Source organism: Odocoileus virginianus, chromosome 10 (genome assembly GCF_023699985.2).
Source record: "Odocoileus virginianus isolate 20LAN1187 ecotype Illinois chromosome 10, Ovbor_1.2, whole genome shotgun sequence".
NCBI classification, from domain to species: Eukaryota; Metazoa; Chordata; class Mammalia; order Artiodactyla; family Cervidae; genus Odocoileus; species Odocoileus virginianus.
In genome coordinates, this window is record NC_069683.1 from 11,456,600 (window position 1) to 11,469,748 (window position 13,149).

General features: G+C 38.7%; 1 protein-coding gene and 1 pseudogene across 1 annotated transcript; both read right to left on the bottom strand.

The window, feature by feature from the left end:
* Window positions 1–1,349: 1,349 nt before the first annotated feature.
* On the bottom strand, window positions 1,350–1,985 carry LOC139036994 (TLE family member 5 pseudogene; annotated as a pseudogene).
* A 7,960-nt stretch (window positions 1,986–9,945) lies between these two features.
* On the bottom strand, window positions 9,946–10,869 carry LOC110148487 (olfactory receptor 4A47-like). Its single transcript, XM_070472843.1, has one exon. The coding sequence runs from the start codon at window positions 10,867–10,869 to the stop codon at window positions 9,946–9,948; it is 924 nt and encodes a 307-aa protein (XP_070328944.1).
* Between the last annotated feature and the right edge of the window lie 2,280 nt (window positions 10,870–13,149).

The following is a 13,149-nucleotide window of genomic DNA, read 5'->3' on the forward strand; positions in this document are numbered from 1 at the left end:
CAGCTTGAACATCTGGAATTTCACAGTTCACGTATTATTGAAGCCTGGCTTGGAGAATTTTGAGGATTACTTTGCTAGCATGTGAGATGAGCACAATTGGGAGGTAGTTTGAACATTCTTTGGCATTGTCCTTCTTGGGGATTGGAATGAAAACTGACCTTTTCTAGTCCTGTGGAAATTATAAATTTATTATGCATACTTGACCATAATTTAAAAAAACAAATTTAAGAACTCAGGTCACCTCATTAATCGATTTGTGATGTGAATCTGGACTAAAGTACAGTAGGCAAATAACCCAATAGCCCCAAATATATGCAAATATCTTTGGCTTCAGATACACATGGGTAATTTGTTTAAGAGACAAATATGTCAATCCAATAGAGAAGGAAATGGCAACCCACTCCAGTATTCTTGCCTGGAAAATTCCTTGGACAGAGCAGCCTGGTGGGCTACAGTCTACGCAGTCGCAGTAGGACACAGCTAAGCAACTAACACTTTCAGATTCATGTCAATCCAATGACAAACTACTAAATTAGAACCTCTAGTTTTTAAATTGTTTTTTAACCTTCTCACGTCTTTACTTGAAAGGCACAGCTAATCCCAGCCTCGATCCAGCATTTTCACTTCTCTCTGTAGAGATGAAACGACTGAACATGACAAAAGCTGATAGTCTGAAAGGCTATATGCAGACACAGGTGTGGGTGTTGCTTTTTTTTTCTTTTTTCATTTTTCTCGTTTTCCTTTTTTTAATATCCCTTTTCTTAAAAGACAAGCTAGTATACTGGAAAAGGGGGGGAGAAATAAAAACCAAGACAACTTGAGTACCCTCATCTTTATTCGGGAAGGAGAGAAAGGGAATTCTGAGTTGCTGGCCCCACTCTGTTCCCCTGGGGCTAAGATCGCTGTCGGTGGCCCCTCTTTCTTTTGTGGGTGCAGGCATCAGGAGCTCATGGAGGGTGAGTGGGTGGGAGGGAGAGACACAGGGTGCCCAGGGTGGGGAGGGGCAGCTAGCATTGTGTTTGCATGCAGTGCCAGGATGGGAGGTTGTCCATCCCTGGAGGGTAGACTGTCAGTTACACGTGTGTGAATCAGGGAAATGCAGGGGGTGTTGGACCTCTTGAGGTTTTGCTCCCTTAGGGAGGAGGAGGGAGGCCAGGAATTGGGGGTAGGAGCCAAGCCAAGATAGCGCACAGAAGCAGGGCGACAGCCCCAGCAGGCAGCGACCATAAATACTACCGGAGTTTGGCCAGTCCCAAGCTGTTACTGTGTCTCACGTGCTGAACCTTCCTCTCTCTCAGGGTCTGTCTCCCCTCTGTCCCACCCCCCACCCTCCCCATCCCAGCCGCCCACTAATTGTCCTCCTGGTGGGTGTCACAGTCATGCCCGTTTTTGTCTTCCTTGGAGAGGTGGGCCTGGGAGCCCAGCGCCGACAGAGAGAGGAGGCCGGTGCCTGCGCTGACCGCCGGCAGAGAAGGAGGCTGCAGCCCCACAGGCAGGGGGGTCAGGGGCAGGGCCAGAGCCTGCAGCCGAGGCAGCTGGTGGGCTTGGAGCTGCTGTCGGATGACGGAGTTCAGCTCAGGAGCAGTGCCCTGCTTAGCCGTCTGATGGCTCCCAAGACCTGCAGCTGGTCTCTTGGGACAGGTAGGGCAGGACCTGGGCACACATCCCATGTAGCCCCTTGACGATTTCAGCCTGCTTGTGCATCTCGACGTTCAAGCCATAGGACATCTCGTAGTGCATCACGTAATGACGCTGCACTTCTGACGTCTCGCTGGCCAGCTTGTCACATGCGAGTTTCAGACTGTGGTACTGAGCCTGCAGCAGTTCAAACTCATCTTTGATGCGATCGCAGGAGTCCGAAGTAGTGAATTTGAGTTGCTGGGGGAGGTGCGACGAGCCCGAATGCCAGCTTTGTGGAAATATCATGTCAGTCGCGGCGGGGGGCGCGGGGTGCGCCCCGGCTGTGCGCCCCGACTCGGGCTGCTCGGCGCGGCTCGGGCTGCTCCGGGCGCCGGCGGCCGCGCCTTTGTCCCGGCGCAGATCCGGAGCTCCCAGGGCCGCCGCCGCCTCCCGCACCCGGCCTCGCCCGCTTCCTGCCTTGTTTTAAAATTTCAGTATATATTTCAGTACAGTTGATTAAAATGTGTTAGGGGCAGGTGTACTGCAAAATGATTCAGACATATATGTATACAGATAGTTAGATAGATGTATATATATATACACCTGTATCATTCAGACATATATGTATATAGATAGATGTATATATATATACACACCTGTATCATTCAGACATGTATGTATATAGATAGATAGATGTATATATATATATACACACCTGTATCATTCAGACATATATGTATATAGATAGATAGATGTATATATATATACACACCTGTATCATTCAGACATATATGTATATAGATAGATAGATGTATATATATATACACACCTGTATCATTCAGACATATATGTATATAGTTAGATAGATGTGTGTGTATATATATATATATATATATATATATATATATACCTGTATCATTCAGACATATATGTATATAGATAGATGTATATATATATACACACCTGTATCATTCAGAAATATATGTATATAGATAGATGTGTATATATATATATATATATATATACACCTGTATCATTCAGACATATATGTATATAGATAGATGTGTATATATATATACACCTGTATCATTCAGACATATATGTATATAGATAGATAGATGTGTATATATATATATATATACACCTGTATCATTCAGACATATATGTATATAGATAGCTAGATAGATGTATATATATCTATACACCTGTATCATTCAGACATATATGTATGTAGATAGATAGATGTATATATATATATACCTGTATCACTCAGACATATATGTATATAGATAGTAAGATAGATGTATATATATATATATACACCTGTATCAATTTTTTCTCAATTTTTTTTTCATTTAAGTTTTTACAAAATATTGAGTAGAGTTCCCTGTGTTATATAGTATGTCTTGTTGACTATCTACTTTAAATATAATAGCAAATATTTGCCAATCTCAAATTTTTTTATAATCAATTCAGCAAATATTAAGTACCTACCATGGACTAGGCATTGTTCTAAGTACTCAGGATGCATCAAAAAAAGAAAGGAGGCCCAAAAAAAGCCTGGGTGAAAAAGAAGGAAATGAAATCCAAATTTTTTATTTTGAAGTTTCAAAATCAGGTTTTGGTTGTAAGTTAGAAAACGTATTTGAAGGATTTTATGCTCCTCCAGATACATTCAGAATGCCTGGTTATGCATGGGGAAGACGGGATTTTATAAAGTGATCGTCCTCTCTACAAAGCAGTGGAAATGTACACAACACAGATTATACACCAGAGACTGGGCTTAAACTCTACCCTGCAGAGAAAGGCACCAAAGTGACTGATGGACCCCTGATTGGGAAGAGTTTACTCTCAGAGTGACAGGGAATAATATGCAGTAGGTGGAAGAGTGACAGCCTAAAGAGAAATTGTATTGAGTCATAATAAAATAAACATGTTTGCATTTCAAAAAGTAAAATCTCTATAACTGTATCCTAACAACTTCTCCTTTTTTGATTATTTGTTAAATAGGTTTTCTTTGTATGTTTTTCTTGGTATTGTTTGTTTGTTTCTGGTCATACCATGTGAATTGTGGGATCCTATTTTTACCAGGGACTGAATCTAAGCCCTAGGCAATGGAAGTCTGTAGTCCCAACCACTGGAAACCCAGAGAACCTCAGAACCGTAATGAATTCTGAACTGGGCAATATATAAATTTAAATACAATTTTCATAATGGTTAGTGATATCCTGCCTGGACCTTATCCCTGAGTACTTATATGTCAAAATCAGCATACTTTTGGTTTTGTTTTGTTTTTCTCTTTAGTTGGAGGCTAATTACTTTACAATATTGTAGTGGTTTTTGTCATACACTGACAAGAATCAGCCATGGTTTTAAATGTATTGCGCATCCCAATCCTCCCTCCCACCTCCCTCTCCGCCCGATCCCTCTGGGTCTTCCCAGTGCACCAGGTCTGAGCACTTGTCTCATGCATCCAACCTGGGCTGGTGATCTGTTTCACTGTAGATAATATACATGTTTTGATGCTGTTCTCTTGAAACATCCTACCCTCACCTTCTCCCACAGAGTCCAAAAGTCTGTTCTATACATTTGTGTCTCTTTTTCTGTTTTGCATATAGGGTTATCGTTACATCTTTCTAAATTCCATATATATGTGTTAGTATACTGTAATGGTCTTTATCTTTCTGGCTTACCTCACTCTGTATAATGGGCTCCAGTTTCATCCATCTCATTAGAACTGATTCAAATGAATTCTTTTTAATGGCTAAGTAATATTCCATGGTGTATATGTACCACAGCTTCCTTATCCATTCGTCTTCTGATGGGCATCTAGGTTGCTTCCATGTCCTGGCTATTATAAACAGTGCTGCGATGAACATTGGGGTGCACGTGTCTCTTTCAGATCTGGTTTCCTCGGTGTGTATGCCCAGAAGTGGGATTGCTGGGTCATATGGCAGTTCTATTTCCAGTTTTTTAAGAAATCTCCACACTGTTTTCCATAGCGGCTGTACTAGTTTGCATTCCCACCAACAGTGTAAGAGGGTTCCCTTTTCTCCACATCCTCTCGAGCATTTATTGTTTGTAGACTTTTGGATAGCAGCCATCCTGACTGGCGTGTAATGGTACCTCATTGTGGTTTTGATTTGCATTTCTCTGATAATGAGTGATGTTGAGCATCTTTTCATGTGTTTGTTAGCCATCTGTATGTCTTCCTTGGAGAAATGTCTGTTGAGTTCTTTGGCCCATTTTTTGATTGGGTCATTTATTTTTCTGCAGTTGAGCTAGAGGAGTTGCTTGTATATTTTTGAGATTAATCCTTTGTCTGTTGCTTCGTTTGCTATTATTTTCTCCCAATCTGAGGGCTGTCTTTTCACCTTGCTTATAGTTTCCTTTGTTGTGCAAAAGCTTTTAAGTTTCATTAGGTCCCATTTGTTTATTTTTGCTTTTGTTTCTAATATTCTGGGATGTGGGTCATAGAGGATCCTGCTGTGATTTATGTCGGAGAGTGTTTTGCCTATGTTCTCCTCTAGGAGTTTTATAGTTTCTGGTCTTACATTTAGATCTTTAATCCATTTTGAGTTTATTTTTGTGTATGCTGTTAGAAAGTGTTCTAGTTTCATTCTTTTACAAGTGGTTGACCAGTTTTCCCAGCACCACTTGTTAAAGAGGTTGTCTTTTTTCCATTGTATATCCTTGCCTCCTTTGTCAAAGATAAGGTGACCATAGGTTCATGGATTTATCTCTGGGCTTTCTATTCTGTTCCATTGATCTATATTTCTGTCTTTGTGCCAGTACCATACTGTCTTTATGACTGTGGCTTTGTAGTAGAGTCTGAAGTCAGGCAGCTTGATTCCTCCAGTTCCATTCTTCTTTCTCAAGATTACTTTGGCTATTTGAGGTTTTTTGTATTTCCATACAAATTGTGAAATTATTTGTTCTAGTTCTGTGAGAAATACTGTTGGTAGCTTGATAGGGAGTGCATTGAATCTATAGATTGCTTTGGGTAGTATAGCCATTTTGACAATATTGATTCTTCCAATCCGTGAACATGGTATATTTCTCCATCCGTTTGTATCCTCTTTGATTTGTTTCATCAGTGTTTTATAGTTTTCTATGTATAAGTCTTTTGTTTCTTTAGGTAGATATACTCCTAAGTATTTTATTCTTTTTGTTGCAATGGTGAATGGTATTATTTCCTTAATTTCTCTTTCTGTTTTCTCATTGTTAGTGTATAGGAATGCAAGAGATTTCTGTGTCTTAATTTTATATCCTGCAACTTTACTATATTCGTTGATTAGCTCTAGTAATTTTCTGGTAGAGTCTTTAGGGTTTTCTATGTAGAGGATCATGTCATCTGCAAACAGAGAGAGTTTCACTTCTTCTTTTCCTATCTGGATTCCTTTTATTTCTTTTTCTGCCCTGATTGCTGTGGCCAACACTCCCAAAACTATGTTGAATAGGAGTGGTGAGAGTGGGCACCCTTGTCTTGTTCCTGATTTTAGGGGAAATGCTTTCAATTTTTCACCATTGAGGGCAATGCTTGCTGTGGGTTTGTCATATATAGCTTTTATTATGTTGAGGTATGTTCCTTCTATTCCTGCTTTCTGGAGAGTTTTAATCATAAATGGATGTTGAATTTTGTCAAAGGCTTTTTCTGCATCTATTGAGATAATCATATGGTTTTTATCTTTCAGTTTGTTAATGTGGTGTATCACATTGATTGATTTGCAGATATTAAAGAATCCTTGCATTCCTGGGATAAAGCCCACTTGGTCATGGTGTAGAAATCAACATACTTTTGATAAGCAATGTTCAGTTGGCCCTGAACCATAAAATTGTATTTATTTTTTATTCACCATTTAAAATACAAAGTCATTTCATATTGTTATGATTATTTCCCAAGGTCACATTTTCACTCCAAAAATTCCTCATAGCATTTTTTCACCTCTAGATTTCTGAGTGAGTAAGTTTAAGAAGTTTAACAAAGGAGTTATGATATAAAATAAGCCACACTTTCAGGGCAAACAAGCAAAGATTATGATGACCACAGTGATGTGAAAGACACAGGTGGAGAGGACTTTGCATCTCCCCTCCAACCTAAAAGTCTTCATGCAGCACAAGCTGACCACAGGGGAGACCATCAGGGGGAAAATATTTAACAGATAAATGAACCCACTCTTAGCAGCAAGAGAGACCAAGGGTATGAGAGTCCACGCAGACAGGTTTCAAAAAAGGGTTTGATTCACACAAGGATGCCTGTGACATGGGAGCCACAGATAGGCAGCAACACTATGAAGAGAATCTGGGTGATTGCAAGGACAATCCTGTAGCTCCCATACCTGAAAGAGTGAGTCACATCCCTTCCTGTACTGTGACACTGTCATGTCACTCATGATATGATGGTTTTGAAATGTTGCCGCTACAAGCCAGGAACAACGCTGGGATTTGTGGCCTCCAGAGGAGAGGAATTCGACCTAGGGCCAGAGACAAGACGATCACTCAGAGCTTTTAGTGTAGCACGGTTTTATTAAAGTGTAAAAGACAGTGAAATCTTCTGACATAGACATCAGAAGGGGTCAGATAGAGTGCCCGCTTGCTAGTTTTTAGCTAGAAGTTATATGTCTATTCAGTTCAGTCCAGTTCAGTCTCTCAGTCATGTCCGACTCTTTGTGACCCCATGAATCGCAGCACGCCAGGCCTCCCTGTCCATCACCAACTCCCGAAGTCCACCCAAACTCATGTCCATCAAGTCGGTGATGCCATCCAGCCATCTCATCCTCTGTCATCCCCTTCTCCTCCTGCCCCCAATCCCTTCCTGCATGAGGGTCTTTTCCAATGAGTCAACTCTTCGTATGAGGTGGCCAAAGTACTGGAGTTTCAGTTTCAGCATCAGTCCTTCCAATGAACACCCAGGACTGATCTCCTTTAGGATGGACTGGTTGGATCTCCTTGCAGTCCAAGGGACTCTCAAGAGTCTTCTCCAACACCACAGTTCAAAAGCATCAATTCTTTGGCGCTCAGCTTTCTTCACAGTACAACTCTCACATCCATACATGACCACTAGAAAAACCATAGCCTTGACTATACAGACCTTAAGCAAGTTCCTAAATAGAGAAAGGAAATGCCTGAAAACTGAGAGAGTTGCAACAGGCCCCTCACCCACAACATGCATTTTGAGATAGCGTTGGCTTTTTCACTCTTCTCTTTCACTTTCATCAAAATACTGCAAGTAGCTTAAAAAGGTAAAAACATATAACCAGAAAATATTAGTTACATATCCAATGGTAAAAAGATCTTTTTTTCTTCCTTATATTTTATTTTTTAAATTAGGAAAGTAAGATAATACATTTACAGGAGACTTGGAAAATGCAGAACAAAGTTACATATAGTTCCATTGTGTGCGTGCTGGGTGCTCACTCAGTCATGTCCAGTTCTTTGTGATCTCATGGACTGTATCCCATGAAGCTCATCTGTCCATGGGATTTTCCAGGCAAGAGTACTGTAGTGCGTTGCCATGCCCTCCTCCAAGGGATCTTCCAAACCCAGGAATGGAATCTACATCTCCTGTGTCTCCTGCATTGCAGGCAGGGTTCTTTACCTGCCGAGCCATCAGGGAAGTTCATAGTTCCACTATATATTACAATTATTTTTTAAGTACATATATTAACATTGTTAGTTGGAATTTCAATATCAAAATGCAAAAATTAATAACACACTCTAGTGAGTGTGTTCTTCACAGCAAGTGGCCAAAGTATTGGAGCTTCAGCTTCAGCATCAAAAAAAAAAAAAATGAAAAAATACAAATCAAACAAAACATATGGAAAAATGTCCAAACTCAATTATATCAAAAGGATAGTGGTTAAAATGTAAAATTAACTTTAATCAGTTATCATACATATTTATCAGTGACTGGTCTTGAGAAGGTGGAAAAAAGACTTCTCATAGACAGTGTATAGGACTGTAGCTGTTAGGACAATCTCAAGAATGGTAGTTTGGCAATAACTATCAATTTCAACATTTTAAATTCATATACTACTTTACCACTTTTTAAATATCATAGCTACAATTCTATGCCTATGAACTATATTTGTACATACTCAAAACCATATGTTCATTTTAAAATTATTTGTCATAAAAAAATTTAGCAGCCACATGAAGAGAAATGGACATATTAATTTTAGTATGAAATTATAAGGAGTATTGTGCAGCATAAGAAAGGTTATGAGATATATATGGACTCCTACAAAAACATTTTTTCAAGACACTGCATAGTAAAAGCAAGGATTATACATAGAGAAAGTAACATATATCCATGTTAAACACATTTGCATTTGCAAAGATTATTGCCAAATGAACATTAAGAAACAAAATTAGGGGTTACATTTATGAAGACTAGAAAATGCTGAGAAAAAAAATAGGAAATTTGGAAATTTATTTGAGACTTAATCCTATATTATTTGGGCTTCCCTGATAGGTCAGTTGTTAAAGAATCCACCTGCAATGCAGGAGACCTTGGTTCAATTCCTGGGGTGGGAAGATCCACTGGAGAAGGGATAGGCTACCCACTCCAGTATTCTTGGGCTACCCTTGTGTCTCAGCTGGTAAAGAATCTGCCTGCAATGCAGGAGACCTGGGTTCATTTCCTGGATTGGGAAGATCCCCTAGAGAAGGGAAAAGTTACCCACTCCAATATTCTGGCCTGGATCATTCCATGGACTATACAGTCCATGGTGTTGCAATGAGTCGGTCACGACTAAGCAAACTTCACTTTCTTTCAATCCTATATTGTTTCGGTTCTCATATAGGCTGTTAATTAATCCCTAGTTTACTTCAAAGTTTCTTATAAACAGTAAAATATTTAAGTTAAAATTTGGGGCCATAATTCGATGGAAACATAGCAAAGAAGACAATCTACATAAAATAACAATTTTAAGTTATATAAATAAGTGAGTTTACTTAAATGACAAGAACCTAAATAAAAATTACTCTGTGTCTGAACAAGAGTAAAAAGGATAAAAGCATAAATGATCAAAACTCAGTGTAACTATATAATTGTAACCTTGCAAATTAATTATATATTATTAGTATCTTGCTGCATAGGCATTAAATCTTGCTAGCTACAGTGATAAATGGTAATTAATAGGCTTTATACTCTAGTAGAGAGGAAAACTGTTTTAACAGCACAGTTGTATAACTATCTTTAATCATAATTATAGTAAAGTTTTTGCAAAAAAGAGAAATCAGAAACAAATTTTAAAATGACTTCTGCATTGTAAGGAAATGGACCCTGATGTCAAATGACTCCCTTCATGGTGGATGATGTACTTATTTAATATGAGATATGAGGTTTCTTCTCCAGAGCTTCTTCATAGCATTAGTCAACTCAGAATTTCTTAGACTGTAGATTAATGGGTTCAGCATGGGGGTTATGACTGTATAAAACACACTCAATGATTTGTCAATGGGGAAGGTCTTAGCAGGCCTTACATTTATGAAAATACAGGGAACAAAGAAGCAGACAACCACAGTGATGTGGGAACCACAGGTCTGGAGGGCTTTCTGCCTCCCTTCCTGACTCAGGTTCTTCAGAGAGTGCAGGATGACTCCATAGGAGATGAGTAAGAGCAGAAACACAAGAGTGCAGATCAGTCCTCCATTGGCCACAACTAAGATGCCAATGACATAGGTGTCAGTACAGACGAGTTTTAATAATGGGAACATGTCACACATATAGTGATCAATGACATTGGGACCACAGAATGGGAGCCTGTAAATAGTGCCAAGTTGAATTACTGAGTGTAGAAAACCTCCAACCCAGGACACCACCAACAGTAAAACACACACCCTTTGCCTCATGATCACCAGATAATGCAAGGGCTTACAGATGGCCACATAGCGGTCATAGGCCATCACCAGCAGAAGGAAGACCCCTGATCCAGCAAAAAAGTGCTCTGTAAACAGCTGTGTCATGCAAGATTCAAAAGTTATGATTTTTTCCCCAAAGAACAAGTATGAAATCAACCTGGGAGTAATAGAAGAGGAATAAGTGATATCCATACATGATAAGCTAGCAAGAAAAAAGTACATTGGTGAGTTCAGGGTCTTACTAACGGTTATAGTCACAATAATGAGCAGGTTTCCCACCACAGTCAAAATATAGAAGAGCAAGAACATAACAGAAAGGACTTTCTGCTCCTTTGGATTCTGTGTGAGGCCCAGGAGAAAAGACACATTGCTCCTTGCTTCCATTTCATCTGTACAGAAGCTGACTTCACATCTGAGTAGTTTACCTCCAAAATGAAGGGAAAAACACTTAAAGACAGAAAAGACTTAAATGTTTGTTTTTTATTTATCCATTCATTAGAAGATATGCATGGAGCACCTATTTGTGTCCAATATGTCATGTACATTTTTATTACCAAGTTGATTAAGGCATAGTTCCCTTCACTCTAGTGCTAGACACATAATGAGGAATCAGGCAATTCCAGACCCATGTAATAGATGCCATTAAATGAGTATCAATACAGGGCTAAGAGTCACAGTAGGATTTTCTCAAATAAGGCTTCCCAGTAGAAGCAATGCTGAAGATGAGTTTTTAAAAATGCAAGAATAAAAAAGATGGGAAGAGAAGTTCATGAAGAGGTGCACCATTTATAAGGTCAAAAAAGTGCAATACTTGAGACCCACTTAAGGTAATTTACATAATCAATATGAATAGATCAAACAATAAACAGAAGTTCCCTGTCCTGAAGTGTCTCAAACTGCACTGACACTTCTTAGGTCTTTAGGTGGATACTTCCCTTTTCCTGACCAATAAACACTGCAACAATCTAAACTGTGTCCCCAGTCCCTAACTCTCCTCTAATTCTCAAACTTAGATATGTGCCATGCATGGAATTTCCCAGGCAAGAATACCAGAGTGGTTGCCATTTCCACCTCCGAAGGATCTTCCCAATCCAGGGATCTAACCCTTATCTTCTGCCTCTCCACCACTGGTAGGCAGATACTTTACCACCAAGCTGCCTATATGCAACATTTCTAATTTTGGACATCCGATTGATTGACAATTTAGTACTTATTAAACTTTCAAATCGTCCACACTAAACATAATGGTTTCCTGTATAAAATTTAAAGAGGTGTTCTGTATTTATCTCATTAAATGCTATCATTTTCCATGTTATTTTTCAGACAAAAAAAAATTCAGTACTGTCCTCATTTATCAATTTCATAAAATCTTAATAAATCCAATCAACTCTACTTTCAAAATATATTACAAATACGATCATACCCAACTTCTTAATTTCTTCCTGCTCCACTGAAATAGCTTTCTACCAAGTCTCTCCGAAAAATTGGAGAAAAAATTATTCTGGCCTCCAAAAGTTTGGTTCTCCTGAAGCTGCCCAAATTGTCCTTTTTAACCTTATTCTGATAGCATCTCTCTTTTGCTCAAAGCTCCTGCAATATATTTCAAACCTATACTCATATCTTAATGTAACACATTTAGTATTTACTTTAACAAGAACCACAATTCTCATTTCATAACTGAAGAAGCTAAGGCTCAGAACAACTAATTCAGTTTCCCAAGTCACATTTTTAAATGATAATACCTAGAGTTGAGTCTAAGTTTGATTTCAAAATAATTTAATTTCTACATAATAATTTCTCACAATTGGGAAACTGGTTCCCACTATTACTGTTAGTTTTACCTTGTGGAGACTTGTTGAGAATCTGAAGGATGATCTTAAATTACTCATAAACACTGAAATTATTTTTCATCCAGTTTGGCAACAGAGGGCAAAAAGCTGCCTTATTACTTGAGGGTATAGTTTATTTTGTTTGACTGTTCATTAACTTCATGGAGTCTTCTGATTATTCAGAAGGTTATTTTTATGTGCAGAATATATTACTTTAATGGAATTCCATGGTGCACAAAGAAAAGAAAAGTTTGTTACATTGGGAAATTTATCAAAGTGGCCAGGAAATTCTATATATACATAGAAGATATTAATTAGTCATTTCGCAGGGAAATTTTTCACAAGTAACTTATTCCTGCTAATGTAAAAAAAAAAAAAAAACGCATTTGACTTTTTATCCCTTTTCACTCTGTCATGTTAGCATAGACAGAGTAGTTGATTGAGATTTTGAAAAAATTTCCTAACCTTTGTTAAGCCATGCCTTGAGTCTAAGAAAGGACCTTCTGAAAAATTTGTCAGTCACTAAGTGGGCAGCATCTTCTTCCTGTTAGGGGTGAAGATCACAAGATATTTCAGCCCTTCCAGCTGCAGTTATCACTGAGTCTTGGAATTGGCATGTGTCCAGGACTAATTCTTGCTTAATTAATTCACTGTGATTTTCCCCAAGGTTTTAAAGGAAGTCTGTATGTAAAGTTTTTAATAGGCCAAATCACAAAATTAATGTCAGAAAGGTGCAACGTGGACAAAGAGCTCCAGAATCATGAAATGACTACAAATCAAGATTGAAATATCAACTCAGTCATTTAGCTTTAGTGAAATTATTTGTTATGTGTTT

Coding starts and splice junctions, on each gene's coding strand:
- LOC110148487 (XM_070472843.1), bottom strand. CDS start 10,869: ATGGAAGCAAGGAGCAATGTGTCTTTTCTCCTGGGCCTCACACAGAAT.